The sequence below is a fragment of the Notamacropus eugenii genome, chromosome 2, assembly GCF_028372415.1.
Source record: "Notamacropus eugenii isolate mMacEug1 chromosome 2, mMacEug1.pri_v2, whole genome shotgun sequence".
NCBI classification, from domain to species: Eukaryota; Metazoa; Chordata; class Mammalia; order Diprotodontia; family Macropodidae; genus Notamacropus; species Notamacropus eugenii.
The window spans coordinates 475,276,354-475,303,615 of record NC_092873.1 but is presented as its reverse complement, the minus strand read 5'-3'; the positions used below and the strand labels follow the sequence as shown (position 1 = coordinate 475,303,615).

The 27,262-nt window shown below is 38.2% G+C and overlaps 1 protein-coding gene across 1 annotated transcript in view; it reads left to right on the top strand.

Annotated features, from left to right (window-relative positions):
• Positions 1-749: 749 nt before the first annotated feature.
• Positions 750-27,262, top strand: part of LOC140529762 (putative dimethylaniline monooxygenase [N-oxide-forming] 6) — a 30,380-nt gene continuing 3,867 nt past the window's right edge. Inside the window, exons 1-7 of the mRNA XM_072648668.1 lie at positions 750-1,083; positions 4,877-5,065; positions 8,842-9,004; positions 15,332-15,474; positions 18,292-18,491; positions 22,350-22,705; positions 25,522-25,594. Coding sequence (XP_072504769.1) covers positions 952-1,083; positions 4,877-5,065; positions 8,842-9,004; positions 15,332-15,474; positions 18,292-18,491; positions 22,350-22,705; positions 25,522-25,594 — 1,256 coding nt within the window. The 5' untranslated portion in view covers positions 750-951. The remainder of the gene's footprint in view (positions 1,084-4,876; positions 5,066-8,841; positions 9,005-15,331; positions 15,475-18,291; positions 18,492-22,349; positions 22,706-25,521; positions 25,595-27,262) is intronic.

The following is a 27,262-nucleotide window of genomic DNA, read 5'->3' as shown; positions in this document are numbered from 1 at the left end:
ATATAAAACAAAAAGTGAAAGGGACAGTTTTTTTTAAGAGTAACTCCTCCCTGTTCCCAAATTTCTATGTCGAAACCCATTAAAATCACATTTTTTTTCCTACTGCCTTTTTAGACCTGCTCATGATCTCTAAGAAGGAAGGTGATTGATTCAAAGGTAAGAACACAGAAGTCCAAAGAGAAAAGCCAGGAATCCTTCCTACTTGGGCAGAATAGCATCCCAGGAAGTTAACAACAAATTATCAGCATATACAGCTCTGGTCAGTGTTTAGACTTTTGGCATATTCAAACCTAAAAGAGCTTCTCAAATCATGTAGTATCATAAGAAATCAGAGAAACATAGATCGTATGGATTTTCACCAGTTATCTGGTCCATATTTCTGCCTTTAGAGAGACAAGGCATTATCTTCGCTTTATGGATGAGGTAACTGGTCAAATTTCTTCATTTTTCAGGCTTTGCTGGAAGGATACAGGTAGGTCTTATATGAAGTCCCTAGATAGGACTAAAACTAGACCTGTGATGAAATACAGAAAAGCAAACAAATTTTAAAAAACACCTCTGTATTCAGAATAAAAATAATCGGGTTAAAAATCTTGGTTCTGCTATTTACTGTGCCTGTGCCCTTAGGTAAGTTTTGTCATCTGTAAAATGAGAAAGCTTGAGGAAATGATTTCCGAGCTCCTCTCTAACTCTTAGACTTTCGATTCCGAGTTTATTGTTCAGTCCACTCAACCTCCAGTCCACTATCTCTGTCTCTTTCATTGACCCAGGAGGGGTAAGATTTAATAGAATTGAGTTTGTTAGTATGTGAGCATAAGTATATGCTACTATGTAGGGAGGATGCAGATGAGTCATAGCTTAGTGTATAAAACAATTTTGTCCTTTCCTACCAAGCCTTAAGTGATAATGCTGCTGAACAAACTGCTTGGACTTCTGCTTCCTGTATAGACCATGAGGAAGACAGTAGCAATCATTGGAGCTGGAGTGAGCGGCCTGGCTTCCATCAGGGCATGTTTGGAAGAAGGGCTTGAGCCGACCTGCTTTGAGAAGAGTGATGATGTTGGGGGCCTGTGGAAATACACAGTGAGTTGAATTTCATGACACCACACTGGGGACTTGAAGAAGGGTTTTTATGGCAAAACAAAGTGTAAACTTTGTTTGAGAGATGGTAAAAGCTTCCAAAAGGCAAAGGGAAAGGCTGTGCCACCCTTTAAACAAATGACTTTGTTTCTCATTTTCAGTTTCCTCTCCTATAAGATGGGAGTTATAGGGTTGCTACTACTAGGGTTGCTGTGAGGATTAAATGAGATGACATAGAGAATGTGTTTTGTAAACCTTACGGCACTATGAAGGCTAAAACATTACTATAGCTACTAATGAGATGGAGTTTTAGGGGAATTGCCCAAATCTATTTCTTAAAAAAAAACAAAAGATCATGGATTTACAACCAGAAGGGTCTTCAAAAGCCATCAAGATCAACTGCCTCGTTTTGGAGGTTCAGAAAAGATAAGTGAATTGACTATTTTACAGAGGGAAGCAGGATTTGAACTCAGGTTTTCTGACTGCAGTCAATGTTTGTTTGTTTTTTTCCATTATATCAAATTGTCTCTTTAATTGTACCATGGACATTGATTGAAATTCTCTCCAACTCTTTAGTAAATTGTGTTTGTGACTTGCTGTTGGAAAAAAAAAATCATTGCCTCTTGGCCAACCTTTCAGTAACGTATCTCCAAACTTAACTAGGCTCATCCTCAGATCAGATATACACTCTCTGTCACTGAGCCTCTAAGTGAGGCCTTTCAAACTTGTAAGGATTAGCACTTTGCTGGCAAGATGGATTTGGGGCCCTAATACAGGGCCCAACCTCTTGCAAGTTTGAAGGGCTAACCCATAATAGATTAAACTGAGAGCCAAAAGCTTTAGGTATGAACTTTAGGGAAGACAAAATTGATTTTCTACTGTTGAAGCTTGGATTCTTGTCTAGGAAAAAGAATAATTTACTTCAACAGGCAGCTGAAAACCAGGGTACCCATGTAAGGGGAAACCTCTATTTTCAGTGGCTTTGGGGGAAATTCAGTGTATTTGGACTAATGCCACAAAGTAAGCTCACTAGTGGGGATCCTTTGAGGCTGACACATGGTGGCATGATGGATTTAAGATTCCAAGTCAGGACAGTGACAGTCCCTTGCCAAATTCAAACCTGCCTACTTTACTGAGGGAAAAACTAAACCCAAGAGTCATGGGCAAAAAGGGCTTTGGAAAACAGCACCAAAATGGCCAGAAGATCAGGCGTATGCCAGGAGTTCCCAGCTGCCACCTTGAACCCTCACAGCAATGAAGATGTCTGCAACCAGCCTTAGCAGAAAAGGTCAGAGATGCTTCTATGAACTCTACAGCAAAGCAGAGGACAATGAAAATTAAGGAGTCATGAAAGGGAGACACCTGGTGATATTTGAAGGTCAGCAAGGTAGTACAGTGGATAGGATATCAAGCCTGGAGTCAGGAAAACTCACTTTTTTGAGTACAAAGTCAACCTCAGACACTTCCTAGCCATGTGACCCTGAGCAAGTCACTTCACCCTGCTTGCCTCAGTTTCCTCATCTGTAAAGTGAATTGGAGAAGGAAATGACAAATCACTCTAGTATCTCTGCCAAGAAAACCCCAAATGGGGTCATGAAGAGTTGGATACAACTGAAATAATTCAACGACAACAACAGCAATGATGTTTGACAAAGGCTGGTTTGCTTAGATCTATCCCAAAGTTGCACCTGCTTGGGTCTGGAAAGAGTAATTGACAGCTCGTGAGCCCCAGGGGTATTGTTTTCATTTATGAAATTTAGGTAAATCACCCTGATAAGCTAAAAAAAGACAAATGTTTGACCTTTGATAAATTCATTTCTCATTGACAGCCTAGTCAAATGGGAGATCAATGGGATTTAGAGTCAGATGATTCTGGATTCTGATACTTGTGAATTATGTTAATATAGGCAAGTCACATTACTTGTCTTACATCCAGTTTTGTCATCCATAAAATGGGGATAAAAATATTTATATAGAATTGTTTTGAAGAATGTGCTTTATAAGCGGTAAGATACAATATAAATGCAAACTAGTGCCAAGAAATCTAGTGATTCTAGAGTCAAAGCACTTGGTTTCCATCTTACCTCTCACACTGATCTTGGACATTTCATTTAACCCTTACTAGCCTTAGTTTTCTATCTGTAAAATAAGAGGATTGACCTGGTTGACCTCTGAGGTTCCTTTCTCATAAAAATCTACGAGATGATGAAGAGGAGGATGCGGATGACAGTTTGCCTTTGGTCTGCAGAAGCATCATTTTGATAGAAAAAATCGAGAGAGTTGTTTAGTGATTGGCCAGAGAGATAGACTTTTACTTTACAATGCAAAAATTAGCTTGGACTCTGTGTTCCATGTGCCCAAGAGTCTACAAGGCAGTTTCTTATATTCTTACAAGATCATTCCAGAATAATGGCTTCCTTCTCCATCAGCCAATGGAAAACATCTTTCCTTGCCCCCTTTTTACACACACCGTGTCCCACAAAACACTGGATCAAAGGAGAAGGAAAGAAGTGGCAAGACCCCATTGGGGATAATTCTTCCTCCTTCGTGATCTTTGCAGCAATCAAAGTTAGGTAAGACAGCCGAAGCTTAGTTTCTTTCATAACACATAGCAAGAACTAAAGAGATTCTTCTGAAGAGATTCAATTCGAGGCAAGACCTTAATACTTCTAAATTCAGTAATCAATCGCCTACTTTTCAGCATTCCACATTGGTTATATGTTATTATAACCAATACAAAGCATATGTAACTGGAACAGATAATTCAGGTGAACAAGAAGCTAGGTTCAGAGTTAAATGCTGTTCTGTCATTTCAGTTGTGTCTGACTCTCTGTGACCCCATTTGGGGTTTTCATGGCAGAGATATTGGAGTGGTTGGCAATTTCCCTCTCCAGCTCATTTCACAGATGAGGAAACTGAGGCAAACAGGGTTAAGTGACTTGCCTAGGGTCACACAACTACTAAGTGTCTGGGCCCACATTTGAACTCAAGAAGAGGAGTCTTCCTGACTCCAAGCCCAGTATCTACCTACTGCATCACCTAGCTAAGCATTCAGAGTTGAATAGAAGGATGATAAAAGGTCAGATTATTTTCTAGAAATTACAACACTTTTTTTGCCAGTCCCAAGTTTCTCATGAAAGCAAAGGTCTTTTTTTTAGAAACAAACATTTTACTTATGTTGCTATGTGGAAGTAAGACACAGACTGTTATTGCCTATGAATACCTAAAAGTAAGTGTTACACAGAGGGACAGCGAGATTGCACAATGGCTAGAGCTTCAGTTCTGGAGTCAGGAAGACTCCTCTTCTTGGGTTCAAATCTGGCCTCGGACACTTACCAACTGTGTGACCCTGAACAAGGCACTTAACCCTGTTTGCCTCAGTTTCCTCACCTGTAAAATGAGCTGGAGAAGGAAATGGCAAACCACTCCAGCATCTTTGCTGAGAAAACCCCAAGGGGTCACAAAGAGTAGGACGTGACTGAAAATAACTGAATAACCACAAAACAGAGAAATCAATAAAAAAGATAGGTGATAGATGTGAGCTAGCTCTTTTTCAGTGTTCCACAGTGGAATGAATAGTCATTGGAATTTAAGTGACAAGAGCTGGATTTGAACCCCAGATCCCCACCTATGCAATCGTAAGCAATTTATTTTCTTCCTCTGCACCTCAGTTCCCTCATCTGATAAACAAGGGGACTAGATTAAATAATAAATAAAATTCTTTCCAGCTTTAATGTTCAACAACTCCATAAAGTTTCCTGCTGATTTATTCTCTAAACTGTGTTTTTCTTACTAGGATCATGCAGAAGAAGGAAGGGCCAGCATTTACCAATCTGTATTCACTAACTCTTGCAAAGAAATGATGTGTTTCCCAGACTTCCCTTATCCTGACGACTATCCGAACTATATGCATAACACTGAACTCCAGAAATACATAAAGATGTTTGCTCAAAAGAAAAATCTTTTAAAATATATACAATTTGAGGTAAGACTTCCATTATCTGCTTGTTTTTCTTAACATTGAAATGTATAGAATGAGGCAAGCACATTTGATATAGTAATAGAGGCTAAATGTTCGTACCCTTCACAGACCTAACATGAATTTGATCTGTCACCTATAGATTAATTCATGTGACAATTCTTTAGTGGAACATTCCCTTCCACACTGGAATCAAAGTATACTGACAAACAATAGAAAAATAACATGAAGAGACACACAGACACAGTTGGCGTAATACCTGTGTGGCCCTGATCTTCCAAGAATAACCCAAGAACTTTTGAATAGTGGTTTAGATTGCTATCAAGAAAGGCTAGCTCTGGGCTCCCTTCTAATAGGTGTTGGTTCAAAGGAATATGTCACCTAATGGGGATTGTGTCACTAAATGACAAAAAATTTAGACAAGTGATGAAACTACTTGTTTTCTTTATCTTTCACTAAATTAGTGAATTTCACCCACACACAGAGCCAGAGGAGTAAAATACATGAATTATTCCAAGAAATGATACTAACTTTTGATATGTTCTTGGAACTCTTTACCAATTTAATATAAAAAAAACAATGTTGGGGAAAAAACTTTCTGAGTCATATATTGGGTTTCTGCTTATACTTTTCTGTGAAGGATAATCCTTCTACTTGGTTTATTAACCAACATAGTGCTAAAACCAAGTGTTCCAGGATGTATCACAGATTAAATTGTCTTTACTGATTTTAATTAAATTCAGATTATAAAGAAACTTTGCCCCACAAAGCCATTCATTGAGTGAGTAGGAGATAAAAGTTCTTTGTCCACAATCAACAATATACTCTCATGCCAAACATAAGAGCTATGAATGTCACAGTCTGTAGGCAGCTTATCAAGCAATCAAAAAATATTTATTAAACAGTTACTATGTGCCAGGAGTTGAGATAAGCACTAGGGATATAGAGAAAGACAAAAAATTGTCTTTGTGTTCCAGGAGTTCACATTCTAATGGAAAACAGAACATGCAATTATGTACATACAAAATATATGCAGAGTAGATGGAACATCGTCTCAGAGCTGCTAATCTGATTCGTAGTTGAAGGAACTGGAAAAGTCACCCTGAAGAAGAGAGATAGAAGGGAAAGATAGAGATGAGGAGGAGGGCATTCAAGGCTTGGGGAACAGTGAGGTTCTAATTACTGACTTGTTTCTGAATTTGTTGTACAGTTTTAGCCATATTGATCCACTTGTGAGATGATCAAAGTTATCTGGGACGGTATCCGCTTAGATGACTCAATTAACTACTCTCTTCTACTTTAATCCAAGTCTCAGAGAAAGAGGTGATGCTTCTTCTAGCAGACACCAACTTGAATTTGTACTCTCTCTTGCCTCTCCTGTATCCTCTGAAAGCTTACACCTTGTTTCATCTCATCTTTCCCTAATTTTTAATTTTTCCTTATACAATGACTCCTTCCCTACTGCTTACAGACATCCTTTGATCCTCACTGACCTTAAACAAGCCTTCACTAAATCCTAACAACTGCTCAAGTTATCATTCTATATTTCCCCTTCCTTTCATAGTCAAATTCATAGAAAAAACTATTTTTACTCACCTCCATACTCTCCCTAAGCGTTCATCTCTGTGTCTCTTATAATCTGGATTGCAACTCCCTTATTCAGATGAAACTATTTTCTCTACGTTCACCAATAATCTATTAATGGCCAAATTCAGTGTTCTTTTCTCAGTACTAATTCTTCTTGATCTCTGTGAAGCATTTGACCCTGTTGACTACTCTTCTTCCGGATTTTAATACACTAGTCTCTCCTCTCTGGATTTTTATCATACTTCTTTCTCCTGATTCTCCTCCTAGCTGTCTGGTCATTTATTACTAGTGTCTTCTGCAGAGTTGTTGATCTTGACCCCATTCCCCAAGAATGTGTGCCCCGTATGACTCTGTCCTGGGCTCTCTTCTCCCTACATATGCTTTCAGTAATTACATCACCTCTTGTAATTTCAACTGTCCTCTTTATGCTAACAGCTCCCATATTCACAAGGCCCAGCCTCTATCCCTAAATTCCAATCACATATCACCAAGTGGTGATACAACTCAAAATCAACATGTCCAAAGTAGAACTCATTATCTTGCCACTTCCCACCTTATTTCCTCTCCCATCCAAACCCACAATTCTTTCAATGATTTTTATTTTGGTTGAAGAGACCACTATCTTTTAGTCACCTATATTCACAACTGTAGAGTCATCTTCAACTCTTTCTTCTCCCTCATCCATCACATCTACTAAGTAGTCAAGTATTGTCAACCCTGTCTCTGCCACCCATACCAAGGTTATCTTGTATATTTTTTTATCTATATATAGTTACATGTTATCTCTCCCATTTGAATAGAAGCTACCTGAGGACAAGGACTATTTGATTTTTTTCTTTTTTACCCCCAGGGCCTAGCATTATACCTGACATATCATAGACACTTAATAGATGTCCATTGATTGGTTGACTCTTACAAAGGTATGCAGACAGTGATGTTTGAGCTTGAAGGAAGACATATTCTCTAAGGTAGAGGAGAGGAAGGTGTGCATTATAAGGATGCCAGTGCAAAGGCACAGGAGGTGGGAGATGGTGCCTTGTGTGGAGAATGTTAAGAAAGCCAGTTTGGAGGGATTGCAGGGTCCAGGAAGGGGAGTAATATATAATTAGGCTGGAAACTAAGAGAGGTCCAAGTTGTGAAAGGATTTGAAAGGTTTTTATTTATTTTAAGGAAGAGACTTGGAAATGTTTGAATTGGACAGGGAGAGGAAACAGTAGATTGGGAGAAGTAGGAGATTACAGAGAGAAGAGATGATTTAAGGGACAATCTGCTGGAGCCGATAAAAGACATGAGATCAAGGGCATATGGAGAAAGGTATATCATGATAAGGAGAAGGGCCACCTTGTTATCAGAGACTGGGAGAAAAGGAAGATAAATTAAGAGAGGATGATGCCAAGAGGTTTTGAAATGAAGAGACTTTGAGAAGAGAGAGATCAGGAAAAAAATGGTTTCAGTATTCTCAGTAGAATAAGAGGAGAGATCCTCAACTGAGAGAATGGGGAAAGGGAGGTAAGGGAGGCTTGAGGAGACAAGCAAAGTTTTGGAATAGCTTTGGTGTGGAAGGAGATAAAGAGGCAATTAGAGAGGAATAAAGGGGTCACCTTGGTGTCCTAAGGACCCTGGTAGAGTAGGGTAAGTTCATCTAGCAGCACAGGAGAAGTAAAGCAGGTAGATAATGGGAGCAGTTCAGTTAGAGTTTGGTAAGGAATGGGCAGCTATAGGATAAAGGGGCTGAAGAAGTTGAGGATAGTGTGGGGTGGAATGGGTTAACTATAGGATGAAGATTAGGAAGGGACAAAAGTGAAGTCTGAGCAGGCGTAATTGATAAAATGTTGAGAAGTGAAAAGACAGAGGTCATGAGGAAAGCAAAGGAAATGGGGTGGAAAGGATAGGAGGTTAGGGTCAGACAGGAAGAAGTAAGACTATCTTTCCATGAGGGATTTATTTTCAGAGAATTTTAAGGCATTTTAGCCACAGTGATTTCTATTTTAAACATATAGATTGTTCGATGATTATTTAATCACGTAATCCATCTCCTAATGTTCAGGACAAAGCAAAAAAAATATGTCATTTAACCGCAGAAACACTGCAGAGATCATAGAATTACATATTTCTGTGCACGTGTATGTATGTATACCTTCACATGCATGTGGATGTATTTATATGGGTTTTTTTCCCCTCTGGATTCCTTTAAGACAGCGGTTATTAGCATAAAGAAACATGCCAATTTCTCAGTCACTGGTCAGTGGGATGTTATTACTGAAAAGGATGGAAATAAGGAATCATCTGTATTTGACGCTGTGCTGATTTGCTCAGGACACCATGTGTACCCCAATCTGCCAGCTGATTCCTTTCCTGGTAAGTAGGAAAGATACAGAGTTTCCCATACAACTTCCATAAAACCCAGCAATTTCTGCACAGGTAACAAATATGTTGCAAAGAGAAAAAGAGAGCATACTTTTGTAAAAATTAAGCTTTACTGTCATTTTCTATGTTTATATTTCAAACATCTACATTTCTCTTTAAAATACTAGAAAACATAGGAATAAATGGGCATTTTCTCCAAGTGATACACAGTGTGTATGTTTAAATATATACACACACACATATGTGTATGTATGTATATGTATTTATATGTATATATGCATGTGTATGTATATAGGTATGTATGTGTGTATATATATGTGTATATGTGTGTGTATGTGTGTATTGATTTGGTTGTCCTTCATTCTCAAATAGGACCAAAATGACATCACTACATTGTGGTCAGTTGTTGCTTAGTCATTGCAGTTGCGTCTCACTCTTTGTGACCCCTATATGGGGTTTTCTGGGCAAAGATACTGGAGTGGTTTGTCATTGCCTTTTTCACCTCCTTTGACAGATGATGAAACTGAGACAAACAGGGTTAAGTGACTTGCCCAGAGTCACACAGCTAATAAGTGTCTGAGGTCAGATTTGAATTCAGACCCAACTCTCAATCCACAATAATCATCATCTTTTCTGTAAGAGCAGTGAAATCCAGTAGAAAGAGGTAGAAAAAGATATCCCATATAATATTATTATGGAATGTATACCACCTTGGAGTCTATCTTACAGGGGACACATAAAAGCTACATTAAATACAACTACAAGCAACTGTTTACAGAAATAAAGACCTATGCAATTAGAAAAATATTAATGATTTATGGGTAGGATGAACCCATGTAATAAACATGACAAAACTCCTGAAATTAATTTACTTATTCAATGATGTTCCAATCAACCAATCAAGGATTACTTGACAGAACTAGAGAAAATAATAAAATTCAAGTGGAGGAAAAAAAGGTCAAGAATCAAAAGAGAAACAATGAAAAGAAATGGAAATGAAGGGGGTCTAGACCTCAAAGTATTCTTCAAAGCACTAATGATAAACAATAGGGTAATGTTTTTTTAAAAAAAATAAAAATAAAGAGCTCAGTCACTGAAACAAATTAGGAATACAACACACTGAAGCAAATGCTTCTAATACCACAATGTCCAATTAACGCAAAGACTCCAAGTAATGGAATAAAGTCTCACTATTCGACAAAAACTTCTGGTAAAATGGGAGAGGAGTAAGGAAGAAAATAGATCTAGACCAATACTTTATACAAAGGTATGATCTAAATATGTATGTGATCTAGATATAAAAGGACACATCACTAACAAATTAGAGAAACATGGACAAACTTACTTATCAGAACTATGGATAGGAGAAAAATTCATGACTAAGTATGGAATACAGAGGATACAGAAGATAGCACACTTTTTTTTTGCAAGATTATGATTCCATTGATATCAAGAACTCTAGGTAAATGAATTAACTCCCTCTATCAGTATAAATCAGTAAGTATCTGCAACTTACAGTCTTAGAAAGTTACCTAGGTTACTAAAAGGTTAAGTGACTTGCCCAAGGTCACAAAGCCAGTGTGTGTGTCAAAGGTAGGATTTTAACTCAGGTCTTCCTGACTTCAAAGCCAGCTTTCTACTTATTGCAGGACTTTATACTGCCTTTTAATATATAATCATTATAGCAATTCATAGTTACCCAGATATGGAAATAGACATTTTTTTCTCACCTGGAATGAAAACAGTTCAGGCAGGTGCCAGGAAAGACACACCATTCTTCCCCTCTGTGTAGGTGGGAGGGAATAGAGAGCCCTGGGATAAGAGGCACCATTACAATCTTGGGAAAGGGGTTGTTGCAGCCTGCAAGCAAGGCTTTAACTGTGTTTGTGGGAGGAAATTCACTGGTCCAAGAAGGAAGAAGCCTACTTGCCCTTTTATGGATTCTCTAAGGCAAATCTTCCAAATCTCCCATTACTATTGACTCTGTGTTTATGCAGAGGAAGATTTGAAAAGTCAAGTCAACAAATAGACAGGAGGAGAACCCAGAAGAGAGAAGTGTCAGGAAAACCTGAAGAAAAGGGATTCTCAAGGAGAAGTTGACTGATAGTGTCAAAGGCTGGGGAGGTCAAGAGATGTGTGAGGATTATGAAAAGGCCATCAGATCTGGCCATAGAGATCATGGTAATTTTGGAAATGGAAGTCCCAGTTAAACGATGAAGTTAGAAGGCAGACTTTAGAGAGTTAAGACAAGAGTAATAGGGGAAAAAGGGGAGGCAACTTTTGTAGACATTTTTCTCAAGTAGTTTAGCCACAGAAGTGAGGAAAGGTATAGGGTTATCACTAGTGAAGATGGACACATCCATTAATTGAGGGTTTTTTGAGGATGGGGAAGACATGGGCATATAATTAGCAGTAGGGAAGCAGCTGGTAGACAAGAAAATATTGAATATTAGTGAAAGGAGAAATGAGAGAAGTGGCAATCTTCTGGAGAAGATGGGATGAAATGGTATCACTTTGGTATTTAGAGGGGTTTGCCTTGCCATGGGATAAAAGGGTGAAGGAAGAGATGATATGTGAAAACATTTTAGTGATGTGAGATAAGGAAGAGGGCAAGAAGAGAGAGGGAAAACATCTTGTACCACACCTTTGAGTCTGTTCATTCAGGGGTTGGAGAACAATGAGGCTTAGGTTCCAAGTTTAATGTCCATTATAAACAGCTGGGTTCTAGACTGTGCCCCAACCTCATCCAGCCATAGTGCAAATGAATGTACTGGAGTTTCTCCCAGGAACATATATAAGAAAATATGTATCAGCCAAAATTCTACAGGAAAAATAATTCAAAAGGAATGTCAGAATTATCACCAGAGAACCATGCATTAGCTCAAGAGCACAAGTATAACAGGTATTTCCAGAGTTATTCTTCTTTCACATTACCAGAAGAAGAGGCCAGATATACTTTGGAGCATTTCCAAGGAAGGCATGCTAAGTTTTCAGTCCCCTGACATTTCTTGTGTCTCCTTGCAAAATTACATAGAATAACCTAATCAGTTTTCTTTTGTAGGCCATTAACTAAAAGGAAAGCCAAACCCCAAATAAACCAGTTTTCATAATATTATGGTGCAGTTGACTATAATACGTTAATGTTACTGAAAAATGGCAAGTAGGTCAACCTGTATAAAGATGGGTACAGGAGAGGTAGGACAATCCAGAGCACATGGTGTGATTTGGCAAGGGTACGCATCTTGTGTCCAACCTTGGGTCTGACCAGGGTCTTGAGTAGGACTGTGAGCCCTGTGCCTCCTCATAGATCATCTTATCGATTTTTATCCTCCCTACTGGTAGTGCCCATCCACACCAAGGGTGATTGACTGAAAAAAAACATGACTTTTCATTTTGTAGATGCTTGTATATTTTTGTATATGCTTGCATGTTGTCTCCCCTGACAGAATATAAGCTATCTGAAGGTAGAGACTGCTTCATTTTTGGCTTTGGATTCCTGGCACCCAGTATAGTGCCTTGCACAGAGTAGGAGCTTAATAAATTATTATTGATTGATTATCAGTTTTTATAGTATGAAATTTGGGAAAGAAGTCATAGATCGCTTCTAGTCTCTCAGATACGAGATGGTCATCATCAGTCTTTATAGTCACTCTGAGTCATTGCAATTATATCAATCATATGACATTTAGTCCTTAGCAACAAAGCAAATTGATCATTGTGACTACTACCGTCATCCATGTTTTTGTCTGCAATGCCCATATATGACCAGTGATCGTAGAGGCAGGTAGGTGGCACAGTGGTTAGAATGCTGGACCTGGAGTCAGGATGAGTTGAGTTTAAACCTGGCCTCAGAAATGTACTAGCTATGTAACCCTGGCAATGCACTTCCCCTCTGTCTGCCTCAGTTTTGTCATCTGTAAAATGGAGATATTAACATCTACCCCCCAGAATTTTTGTGAGGATCAAATAAGATATTTATAAAGTACTTTGTAAACCTAAGCATTATGTATATGCTAAGTATTATTTTAGTTACTATTAATTATTAACATTATAATAGATTTTAGGATTAAAATGAAACTTAAAATTCATCTCATCCAACCTGTTCATTTTACTGAAGACGAATCTGAGGCAGTTGAGCAATTTGCTCTTGAAATTTCTTGTTCCCTTCAAATTCTGGTTCAAGAACCATCTTTTCCATGAAGCCTTTCTCCCTCCTCCCTAACTGCTCTGGTTCTTCCTCCAAAAGCTATCATGTAATTATTTTGTATGTATTCTGGGTATACTTACAACCAGCAGTGTTGCTGTGGGGAAAAGTTGTCTGCATAGTTGTTTCTTTCCAGTACTGCCCTATTGGAAAAAGGTGGGACTGAATTCTCCCAAGCCACACCTCTTTCCTCCTGCTGAGAATACCTAGTGAATTACCTGACCCATTTCATTTCTGTATATTTCCATTCAGCTACCTGCTTCTCCATTTCCCTTTTCCCAAAACAAGTACATACAGTACAAATTACTCAGGATAGAAAGATAAGTAGGTAGGTAGATAGAGAGGTAGATAGACAGACAGATAGATAGATAGATAGATAGATAGATAGATAGATAGATAGATAGATGAATAGATAGGTAGCTAGCTAGCTAGATAGGTGGTAGATAGATGATAGATAGATAGATGATAGATAGATAGATGAATAGATAGGTAGCTAGATAGATAGATGATAGATATATAGATAGATAGATAGATAGATAGATAGATAGATAGATAGATAGATAATTAGATTGGTAGAGAGATGTATAGTGATACGTGGATGTATATAGATAGAAATGATTGACAGATAAATAGATACATACCATTTTTACTATGATGACTATATGTCAGGCACTGTGCTAAATGCTGGGGATAAAAATGCCCCAAACCGACGGTCCTTGCTCTCAAAAGGAGCTTATATTCTAACAAGATATAACAAAACACACAGGAGAGTTGGAAAGTAGAGAGGAAGGAGAAGGCATTCTGGAGAGGGGACTGAGCCAGGAGTGAAGTGAGAAGCAGGATTGGGGCTCCTTGAGAAGTGGTGATCCAGGGCAGGGATTCACCAACTGGTGATTGACTATAGTTTTATGTGTAGCAAAAATTATAGATAAAGAAACAACTTAAAGGAATGGTGAGAAAATCAGAAGAGCAACAGACATGAGGAGAGGGAAGAATTAAAGAATAAAACTTTTCTTTGGATAGTTGCCTTAGTTCATAAAGAGACAGTCACCAGAGAGCCTCAGGAGGGGTTCTTCGTTTCATAAAGACAAGGTTTGGCTCTGAGCTCAACCTACTATCCTCAGTTCTAAGTTCCAAAACACACGTTAGAAGATTTCTACTGGGAGACCTGATGGTCATCTCTGCTGTTGCTATCCCTGCTGCCCCCTCAGCTTTGTCCAGATGTGTTCAAAACTTCCAGGTGGGTAGATCTCCTCTCTCCAAATGCAAAGCACAGTCAGTCTCTCTCAGGGCTAGAAGGGAATTGTCCTTTAAATTACAAGTACCAAGATCCATTTAAGCTTCAGAATATTGTCCCTATCCATGGAGGATTCTGACTTTGTCTGATTACCCTGTAACATTCGCATATGTACCTACTGTCCCCTCTGATAGACTGCAACTCCTTTAGGCAGGGAATGTGTCAGTTTTGTCTTTGTATCTCCTTGGGACCCAGTAGCAACATGCATCCAGAAATGCTTGTTGACAGATTACCTGGCCATTTAAGAAAATACAGGCAGTAAGTAGGGATTCAAACCCAGGTCTTCTGACTCCAAATCCAGGGCAACAACAAAAAGATAAAAATATTATTTTCAGATTCTATCTAAAATTTGAAATCATGAAAGCACCTGAATGGAATAATATGCAAATTCTAGTGACCGTTTGACAAACATCCCTTTGACTTCTCTGTCAAAAACCACAAGCTGCAAAGGCACATCTTCATGTATTTTGTGTGTGTTTTTTTAATCATTAGGGTAACTAGAATTTTAAAGCAAATGTACAGCCCAAAATAGTTTGATTTCTCCATAATGCCTTTAGCAGATGAATGAGTAAGTGCTTTCTACGAACCAGGTGTTGTACTAAGCACTGGAGATACAAATACAAGCCAAGTCCTGTCCTTAAAAATCTTATAAGACAACACATCAAAGACAGGCAGGGAAAGGAAGAAGGGAAGGATATATACAAAATTTTGAAATACGAAGTGAGGCCTGGATGCAATAGCAGGAGGCTGAGGAGACAGCCAGGAAACTGGTTTGGAAATGTCTAAAAATTCAATTTGCTTCCCATTCCCCTCACAGGACTAACAAAATTCCAAGGCAGCTATATCCACAGCTGGGAATATAAGGGTCCAGAAATCTTCAAGGGGAAGAGAGTGCTTGTGATTGGCCTAGGGAATTCTGGATCAGATATTGCCGTTGAGCTCAGTCACACAGCATCACAGGTATGGAAACAAAAAGCTTTCAGGAAAGAACTTAGACTCTTTCTACTCTAACCGATGGATTGCTAAAGATTAGTGATGGGGCAAACCCTGTCACCGGGAAAGATTCATCCACTTTTCTGATCTTTTACAACCTAATCAATTTTCCATAGGAAAGTTTGATCAGGTGATATTCACCAATAAGCAAGTAAATTCTGTAGATATTTTCATGAAAATTCACATATTTGAAGGCCTCACATGCTATTGAAGTTGAAGATCAAAAGACACACCTCTTTCACAGAGTCCTCCCTTCTCTTGTTGCCATTAAGTCATTTTTTCAGTAATGTCCAACTTTCTGGGACACCATTTGGAATTTACCTGGCAGAGGTAAGGGGTTTGTCATTTTCTTTCCCAGCTCATTTTACAGATGAGGAGCTGAGGCAAATAGGGTTAAATGACTTGCCCAAGGTCATACAACTAAAAAGTGTCAAAGGCTGGATTTGAACTCATAAAGCTGAATCTTTCTGATTCCAGAACCAGTGCTCTATCCACTGCACCACCTAGCTACCCACCAACCTCAATTTCCTCCAGATCTCAACCTTTACTTACTTCTAAATATTTTATGTTGCATTATTTTGGTATAACTTATCACCCTGATTAGTTTGTAAACTCCTTGATAAAGTCTATTTATCTTTACGTCTCCCCTAAAATGCATAATCAAAGAATGCCTAAATTCACATGTAAATAGATCAGATTGACCATCATTTTTAGGGGAAAGGCATACCTAGTCACAGGAACTGTATTATTAACTTTTATTTATTTATGCTAGGCATCATGCTAAGTCCTAGGTATTCATTATTTGTATAACGCTTTCAGATTTTCAAAGCATTATCCATACATTTCTTCATTTGCTTTTCACAACAATTCTATAAGAGAAGCAAATATCACGGGTATTACTGCCCCCATTTTACAGAGGAGCAAGTGTCAGAGGAAAGACTTGAACCCAGTTTTCTTCTGGCTTCACGTTCAATACACTCTCTACTATACCACACTGCTTTGTAGGGATTTGCCATCCCTAAGTCATTTAATACTTATTTACTGAACATTGCTTATAGGTAAGGCAACAACTAGACCCTGTAAAAAATATAAAGACACACAAATCATGGTTCCTCTCCTCAAGGAATTTCCAATGAGATAGAGAGATGGGTGAGAGAAGAGAAGGTTTGTCATAAAAACAAGATTAGCACATGTGGGTGAAAATAAGGGACTTAACTTTTGGGGATATGTGACATCTCAAGTCTAGGTCTGGAATCATGATGACCTGAGTTTAAATCCAGTCTCTAAATGCACTTACTAGCTATGTGACCCTGGACAAGTCACTTAATCTTATCTGCCTCAGATCTCCATCTGTAAAATGAGCTGGAGAAGGAATTGGCAAATCACTCTTCTATCTTTGCAAAGAAAATCCCAACTGGGGTCACAGAGTCAGATGTGACTGAAATGACTCAACAACAACAAAAAATAAGCTGGAAAATCACCTAATTTATAATAAAATTGATTTTGTTTGTGTAAAAAATGATTTTATATAATCAAAATTGTCCTTTTTACCTTCTGTTTGCTCACAAATTTCTCCCTAATCTGTAGATCTGACAGGAAATTTCTTCCATGTTTCTCTAATTTATTATGTCACTCTTTATATCTAAATCATGTACCCATTTGGATTCAGTTTTCTCATCAGCAAAATGGGCGTGATAACTACTTCATCCCACACCTCATGGGGATTGTTGTGGGGATTTGAATGAGATTATGTATACAAAACACTTTGTAAACATTACAGCAATATCTAATTGTGAAAAAAAAATTACCATTAACTCCCCCAGCTCTGCTACTTTCTAACTTTTTGTCCTTGGATAGGTCACACAAACTCTCTGTTTGTTTCTTCATATATAAAATGAGAATGAGAGGCAATCATTGTGTGGTAGATAGAGAGACAGAAAGACCTGGATTTAAATTCTGCCTTTACATACGTACTGGCTACGTGTCAGTTAACCTGTCAATGGCTCAGACAACTTTCAAAGACTATGAGTGGCAACACGGGCATTAATCTGCATTAGTAGAGGGAATTCCTCATTGAGTGCTCTCTTTACCAATTAAATCATGGATATACTAAAAAGTAAAATCAAATCATGATATGTGAACTGCTCAGAATGGTTGTGAGGATCAAATAAAATAATGTCTCCAAAGGATCTGTATGCTATTTATATTAGTCCAATCCTTTCATTCTGTAAATTGACTGGCCTACAATCACCCATGTTTTCCCAGTGGGTCCTATACTAGAGCCCAGATCTCTTCACCCATTGCCTCCCTCTTCTGCCTCACCCCTCATCAGTCGAATAGTCATTTCATTACACACTATTGCTCTTTTTCAAATTCAGGCAAAATTCTCTGTAGGGGAGGATAGGGGTATCCTTCTAAACTCAGCCCATCCCCAAAGCATATAGACAGTTGACCCTCACTGAACATTACATTCATCATATTTTAGTTTAACCTAATTCAATTCAATTTAAAAATCCATTAATGAATCCATTTCACTAAGTATTTATTGAGTCCCAATACCAGCTGGTGAACTTTCAGGACTTGAAGAAGCTAAGTATTCTCCTATCCGGTTTTAACTATGAATTTTTCCTGCTGACTCCAGGAGTTTCTTTGAAAAGGTTTCTAACCAAGGTTTGAGTGGGGTGCATGGAGATTGCCCAGGATGTAGTTATAAGGTTCTCTTTCTGTTCTTCACAAGTTAATCACTGAAACTTAAATCACTTTTCTTTTTTTTTCCCTCTCTAGGTCTTTATTAGCACAAGAAGTGGTTCTTGGGTAATGAGTCGTGTTTGGGATGATGGCTACCCTTGGGATATGGTGTATATAACTCGTTTCAAAAACTTTCTCTGGAATCTCCTCCCTAATTTTATCTCAGACTGGTTATATGTTAAGACGATGAACTCACGATTTAAACATGAGAACTATGGCCTGATGCCTTCCAATGGGTATGTTATATAGTTTAAAAAGTAAGGGGATGGCTTATGACTACAACTCTGTTTCCTCATGTACCTGATTCAAGCTAGTAAGATCCACTTGATGGGTAATATGGAACATACCCAGGGTCATATGTATCCCATACTGACCATTCCTCAACCTGTGGACACTAAATGTTTCCAGTTCTTTGCTACCACAAAGAATGCTGCTATCCATATATTGATATATATTGGACCTTTGCTTCTGTCTTTGACTTTCTTGAGACCAATTCATAGTTTCACTAGGGGTGTTTCCTTCGAACTTGACTTTTCCTATTTGGGAGGAGAGGAGAAATCAATTTTGCAAATTTTCAAAATATAAGGTAAAAATCCAAAATTGTTTTCATTTGTATTCTCTTATTATTAGTGATTTGGAACATGTTTTTAAGGGGTCATTTACAGTTTGTAGTTATTCTGAAAATTGTTTACTTTCTTCCACCACATATCTACTGGGGAAGAAAGCATTTAATTTTTCAGAGAAAAAAATCATTGCATTCCTTCTTTAAAATAAGAAAGTGTGACACTCTTACACAATGTCCTTTTCTAGCTTTGCAAGTTATTCTCTTCTTAGAGCCAATAACTGTTTTATTTTATATTTTTTTTAATTTCATGAGATAGTAGTGGCATAGACTGTTAGGTTTGAAAAGGGAGGTGCTCTGGGCAATTTCACTGACTGTCCAGTATGCCTGTAGTTCTCTCTTTCCTTATCTCTGCCCTCTGCCTTCCCTGGCTTTCTTCACCTCTCAGCAAATGTCCCACTTTGTGCAAGAAATCTTTCCTTAATCTTATTACCTTCCCCCTGTGATTCTCTCTAATTTGTCAGATAGATAGAGATTGATAGAGATAGAGATAGAGATAGATATTGTTTGTATCCAGTTGCTTGCCTTTTATCTTCCCTATTAGAATGTTAGCTCCTTCAGAATAGGAACCTTGGTTTTTTGCCTTTTTTGTAATCCCAGATAAATGCTTTTTGACTTTTGCTCATCTTAATTCTAAACTATTGCTTCTGACATCTATTAATTGTGTGATCTTAAGAAAGTCCTTTTACATTTCTGATTTAGGCAGCTCTCCAGGGCTTATCTTATCAGTACCTGGCATATAGAAAAATGTTTTTAAAATGCTTATTAACTTATCTTCTTAAGCCATATAGATAGCAATCAACCTCAGGGAGGGCATTTTGCCAAGGGAGTTCCTCAAGGTTAGATCATTTACCATTTCACTTTATTTTATTTTTCTCCAAACAAGACTTAAACAGTCTGGAATTTTCCCAGATGATTAAGCTCCAGAGACCTGGGGCAGATTTTGTACCCAAGTTCAATTAAAACAAATTCCCTTTTTGCACAGACTTGTGGGTGACAAATTCTGGGTTTGGAAATTTAGCACTGAAAAGTCTTACATTTCCCTTCTCATTGTAGGAGTAGGAGTTTAACCAGTAATTTCATTGGTGCAAAGAACTCCCCCTACCAAAGTGGATCAGTGCATTCTCTGCAAGTTAGAACAGTAGAGTCACATAGGGTATTGCGGGTTCAGGATACTTAGTCTGAAGGGTCACACAGCCAGGATGTGACAAAGTAGGATTGAACACAGACCTTCCTGGTTCCACAGTAGCCAGATCACCATCCACTATGTCATACTATCACGATTTGCTTTTTAATATTTTCTCATACGTCTCTATCTCCATCATAAAAAAGGCAAAAAGTTATCACAAGCTATTTATTATCTTCTAAGGTGTGAGAAATGAGATTACATGGTTTCCAGAGGTGAAATAAATTTGTATTTCCAAATTATGAAAGTAGAGGAGAAGGAAAAGAAAACAAGTATTTATTTTTTTTAATATAATAGACATTTAATAAATGTTTGTTGATTGATTGATCTTCCTTGATTGGGTAGACTTTCCAAATAAACTATGTCCATTCCTCCTTAGTTCATTGCCCAGGTTTTTTACATAATTAATACTTTTTAAAATCAATTTATTTTCAGTTTTCAACATTCACCTTTATAAGATTTTGAGTTCTAAATTTCCCACCTCCCTTTTTTCTCCTCTCCCCAAGATAGCATGCAATCTGATATAGGTTATACATGTACAATCATGTTAAACGTATTTTCACATTAGTCATGTTATAAACAAAGAATCAGAACAAAAAAAGGAAAATCACAAGGAAAAAAAGAGAGAATAGTATGCTTAGATATGCATTCAAACTCTCTAGTTCTTTCTCTGTATGTGGATAGCATTTTCCATCATGAATCTTTCAGAATTGTCTTAGACCATTACATTGCTGAGAAGAAGTAAGTCCATCAAAGTCGAACATGACACAATGTTGCTGTTACTGTGTATAGCGATCTTCTGGTTCTGTTCACTCAGCATCAAGAACAAGCATTTATTAAGCACCTACTATGTGCTAAATGACTTACAAATATCATCTCATTTGATCCTCATAACCACAAGGGAAGATAGGTGCTATTATTATCCCCATTTTATGGTCAAAGGAACTGAGGCAAACAGAGATTAAGTTATTTCCCCAGGGTCATACAGATAGGAAGTATCTAAGGTTGGATTTGACCTCATCTTCCTGAGTCCTAGTACAAAAGAACTCTCTCAACTATGCCATCTAGCTGCTGAGGTACAAAGAGAAATCCCACGGTTTGTAAAACTTCATTTCATTTGGGGCTCTGAAGCAGAAGGAGGAAAACATTAGACTCCCCTGAGAATGAGAGTATTAAAGGGGCTAAGAAGTGTAGGGATTAGAGTTCTGGACTTGAAATCAGGAAAATCTGAGTTCAAATCCAACCTCAGATATGTATCAGTTGTGTGACCTTGGACAAGTCACTTAATCTCTGTCTGCCTCAGTCTCCTCATTTGGTAAAATAGAGATAATAATAGCACCTTCCTTTCAGGGTTATTGTGAGGATCAATGAGTTAATAATTGTAAAGCACTTAACACAGTATCTGAAACATAGTAGACACTATAAAATATTACTGTTTTTATTGTTATTGTCCATAGGCAAGTCATCTAACCACTTTCTGGGTCAGGCAGGGTTGTTGTAAGGATAAAATGAGATAATATTTGCAAAGTGCTTTGCAAAATTTAAATTACCATATAAATACTAGGTATTATTTTTGTTATTATTGTTAGACATGCAGATTTTATCCGGTGAAATTGCAACATGAAGCCACGACAACTGATTGCACACATATAACCTACATTAGATTGCTTAGTGCCTCAAGGAGGGGTGGAGAGGAGGGAGTGAGAGAATTTAGAACACAAAATTTTTAAAAATCCATGGTGAAAATCATTTTTACATGCAACTGGAGGAAAATCAAATGCTATTTTAAAAAATGACAGCTAGTTTTATGTTAAACTGAAGAAAATAAACCAAAAGTCACCGCATGTTAATCCACTCTCTTCAGGCCAGTGAGGATGAGGGTGAAGGTGAGGGAGATCAGTGAGGATGCCACTGAAGCTCCCTTACAAGTGCAACAAGATTTTAGATTTCAAGGCACTTTCATAGCTGTGGTCACTCTTTATTCTCATCCATTTGGGAAATAGTCAGGCAAATACCCTATATGAGCGGCACAGAGAGTAGAAATGTGGATTATTATGGAAAATAAGAGCAGAATCATCACAAAGGAACACAATTTTGTTAGGATCAACTGAGATAAAAATTGAAGAACTTAGTACAGGGTTTGGGACACAGTAAATCCATATTAATGCTTATCATCATCATTATTATAACCCCAAATGTCTATTTTTGCCTTCTAAAATTCAGCTCCATGGTCTATAGACTTTTATAAGGTTCCTGTATATTTATTTATTTATCCTTTCCATGCAGAACCTTGAGAAAAGAGCCTGTATTCAATGATGAGCTTCCAGCCCGTATCATCTGTGGCGCAGTATCCATCAAGCCCGATGTGAAGGAATTTACGGAGACATCTGCAGTGTTTCAGGATGGGACAGAGTTTGGGCCCATTGACTTCGTCATTTTTGCAACTGGCTATGGTTATGCCTACCCTTTCCTTGATGACTCAATCATCAAAAGCAGAAACAATGAGGTGACATTGTATAAAGGCATCTTCCCTCCTCCTCTTGAGAAGCCAACCCTGGCTGTGATTGGTCTCGTCCAGTCCCTCGGTGCTGCCATCCCCACAACTGACCTACAAGCCCGCTGGGCTGTTAAAGTTCTTTCAGGTACACAGTACCATAACTTCCAAGTCACAGACTCAAAAAGAAGTTGGAGGCAGACCAAAGGAGCACACACACATACACACACACACATATGTATGTATAATACATATATGTATATGTATTATACATGTATACATGTGTGTAAATGCATTCTGAAGAAAAAGTCAGTATGTGTCAAAAGAAGGTTTTCCTTAAAACACTATCTGGTTTTCAACCTCACCCTTACCTTTGTTAGTAACCTAGGTGGTTCAGTGGATAGAGCACCAGTGCAGGAGTCAGGAGGACCTGAGTTCAAATCTCACCTCAGACACTTGACACTCACTAGCTATGTGACCTTGGGCAAGTCACTTAACCCCAATTGCCTCATCCTGGGTCATCTCCAATCATCCTTATGAATATCTGGTCACTGGATTCAGATGGCTCTGGAGGAGAAATGAGGCTGGTGACCTGCACAGCCCTCCCTCACTCAAAACAAAGTCAAGTGCAAGTCATGTCATTATTTCTCTGATGGCATGGTCTTCTTTGGCAATGAAGGATGAATGCATATAGCTGTCCCTATGAGGGTAAACAAAGAAAACATGGTCTGGATGAGGGAAGGCAATGTCTTAAATAAACTGACTTCTGTCACTCTAAGAATATTAATAATTCTCTATAATTTCATAATTAATATGTCCTATAACTCTATAATTAATGTTAAAATAATTCCATAACTAATAATAATAACCAAGTGTAAAGAATCATTTTATTTAAGAACTCAAAGGACTTGGCTAATCTCAGTATGCTTCATTTCTACAACAGAATCATAAAATGTTTGAACTGAAAAGACCTTAAGCCAGGAGTGTACCGGTTCTGCTCACTTCCCATCCAAAAAAATAAACCCATGGTACACTTTTAAGTTAAATCTTTATTGTTCACATCTTCTTTTCATTTTCTTAAGTCCAGACAGTCAACAAAACAATAGCCCAACCCTGATTTGCAATGTTTGCCAGCTTCTGAGGTGTAAATATTCATACTGAACATTCTGAACACTCTCAAGAGCCTGTACAAATCTCCACCATATCTGAGGGCAACTCAGATATCATCGATAGAGGTCACTCCCTTTCATATGACAGCTGAGGAAGCTGAGCCTATGGAGTGACTTGTCTTCTGTTCATTTCTTTATTCAACCCTTTAACCATTATTTTCCTAACTCTGTAGAGTCCATAAGAATTTAGCATAAGTAAAGAGATACATTTGAATAGAGGCGTTGGTGTCACAATCAGGAATAAATGATGAATGAATGATAAAGTATTTCTTGCTTATTAGGTGCCAGGCATTTTGTAAGAGCTGGGGATACAAACAAAAACAAGCAAGTTAATTCTGTCACAAAGGAACTTAGATTCCAAAGAGGAAAGACAGCACATAAGAGGAAACTAAAAAGCAGCATGGAGTACACATGCTCTGCAGCAGGGCTCAGAAATGGCCAGGGAATAAGGTGAAGATCTGGTTCTAGGCAAGATAAGGCAAAGGCTCGCCTATCAGAGCCCAAGATCTCAGGGGCAGAATCCAAGATCCAATGGAAGAGGGATGAAAAGGAAGAAGATGACTAGAGCATAGTATGAAAATTTGGAAACGACTGAGAAGTACTGAGGTTCAGATCCTGCTTTAGAGATAGATGAGAGAGAGAGAGACAGAGACAGAGACAGAGAGACAGAGAGAGAGAAAAAGAGAGAGACAGAGAGAAAGAGAGTTATAAACATGGATTCTAGACTTAAAACATTAATGAAGAAGATGTTAATAATCAAGGTTTAACTTAAAAAAATGTCATGGATTTATCCTTTTTTTCTTTTTTTTTCTGAGAGTTTGTTAATATATGCATATAAATATGTAAATATCTTGATATGTATGTCTACACACATATATGTGTACATGTATATATAACTAGACATATTAGCATGGGGTATATATATGTATATAAATATATAAGTATACACATAACCATATCTATATTTTTGTATATGGTATGTGACCATAGACAAGCCACCCTCTTGGTGTTTCAGTCAACTCTCTAAGATTACAGAAAAAGTTACAGCCAAGTCGCTGAGATGTATTAGCACAAGAAATTTCTACAGAAGCGGTTCCTTACAAGGAAAAAATCATACTTCCAGACCAAAGAGTTAAAAGAATATTAGACAGACAGACAGAGACAGACAGAGAGACAGACAGACAGGTAGGTAGGTAGGTAGGTAGGTAGATAGATGATAGATAGATAGGTAGATAGATAGATAGATGATAGATAGATAAATATGCAGAAGTCACTATTTGAAAAACTTCTGCAATAAATAGTTTGGGAACTTGAACAATCCTTTGTCATGTGTTTCACTATCTATAATTCATCTGTTCTGTAAGTTGCCAATTTGAGATTCTGATTTTCTCAAAGCAGAGCCAGAGGAGTTCCAAGTATTTGGGGACACAGAGTATCAATGGAAGCGGGGAAATGAGACACACTCCTTGATGCATACATATAGCTTATGAAACACAGGGTATTTTGGCAAAAAGTCTGTGGAACATTCTGTGGTTACAGCTAGCAGTAGTGAACATAGACAGACAAATATGATTATGATTTTCAGGCACTGTTTCAAAGCAAACAGAATGGTGTTGGCTACCATTGGCTTTCATCACCAGGGAAGGACAGGGCAAGGCAGGCCTTATCCACAGACTGAACAGGCCACAGACTAAGTGCTCAAAAAGGAAAAACACATATGTAACCAGAGACCTTCATCTAGTTCTCATTTGGGGGGAGACCATTTATGAACATTTCTTTCTCCATTTCTCTCTAGGTTCTTGTACTCTGCCTCCTTTCAGTGCCATGATGGATGACATTGATGAGAAAATGGGGAAAAAGCTGAAGTGGTAGGTGAATGCATATGTTAAGGAAATAATTCCTGAAGTTATCCTTTGTCTACAAATCAGAGCACAGTAATTTTCACCCAGTCATTATGGGGAGTGATAGCTGTTCCATTTCCATAGGGTATGTCCTACAGGAAGATTCTATGTCTGAGATCAGAGGATCAGATATACAAAATTGGAAGGACCCTTCGAGGTCATCTAGCCTAACCCCCTCATATTATAAGATGAGAAAACTGAGAGCCAGAGATGTTGAGTGACTTGTCTGTTGTTACTTGACTAGTGCTTAGCAGAATCAGGATTATACTAGGTCATCTGAGTCCAAATCCAGTTCGTTCCATATACTCCTGCAGATCTACATATTAATAGCAATGACTCAGGTTTACATAGGGATCAGTAGGAACCAGTTCTGTGACTTGACACTCCACATTTAAATGATTTTTTTTTCATGGTGATGCTCCTGGAAAGGGAGTGATCTTTCCAAAGTGATGTTTTAGAAAGGTTTCGAAAGAATAATAATGTAATAGATCACACCTGGATAAGTAAGCCATGCTCAAGGTAGGTCTTAAGCATCTTAGGAAGTGACTTGACTCTTTCTGACCTTTAGTAGGACAGGAAATGAGCGTCCTGAAGAAGAGAGGGTCAGACACAGGGCTTCCCAACTCCACAGTGCCTCCTAACTACTTCAAAGGCAAGAGGCTAGATTTTAAAAACTAGATGTCATCTAAATTGGAGTCAGAAACTGCTGACTTCATTCTCTTCTTTGATCTTCTGGTGCTCACCTTTGACATAGCTCATTCTACTGACTGGTCCTTCCATCAAAGGATTTCTGAGTCCACAAAAGGGGGAGATAAACTTAGAAATGTAGATTGGGTTTAAATTTTTAAGGATTTTTAATTCCAAGACTTCATCCTGGAGGAAGTAAAAGAATCACAGAATTATAGAGTTGAGAATGATCTTAGAGATTATCTGATCCAAGTCGCTCATTTTACAAATGCACTTTGCAGTTTACAAGGCACTTTCATTACAAGGTAGAAAGGTAAAACAGAGAACAGAACACTGCACCTAAAGTGCTAGGACATAGATTCATATCCCAGCTCAGCTGTGTACTAGCTGAGTGACTTTGGGCAAGTCACAGTCTCTCAGGGTTCCAGTTTCCTCATTTGCAAAATGAGTGCCTGGACTGAATGAACTCTGAGGTCTCTTCTAGGTCCCAATCTATGCTCCTATGATTAAGAAGTCCGAGTATTGTTATATCTGTTACACAGATGAGGAAAACTGGGTTCAGATAAGTGTTTGAGAAGAAGGAAATGGCAAAGGCTTCGTGCATGAAGTGATACCTGAGCTTGCTTTTAGAGAACAGAAGGGTTTTCTACAAACAGAGGCCATGGGTAGTGCATTCCAAGTGTGGGAGATGAAACGAGCAGAGGCATGCAGGCAGGAAAGGGTGGTAGGTAGCTGGAGAATAACAACAACATGCCTTGCTATGATACCCTAAGTTTACAAACAGCTTTCTTCCCAAGGTTGTGAGGTGAGGAGCACAAGTAGTCTGGCTTGACTGGAGCGTCAAGTCCATGTGGAGAAGTAGTGCAAGGAGAATGAACCAGAAGGGGAGTTTGGAGCCAGAGAGCGGAGAGCCTGTAATGCCCAGAGATGGACCTGGGACCTAACTCA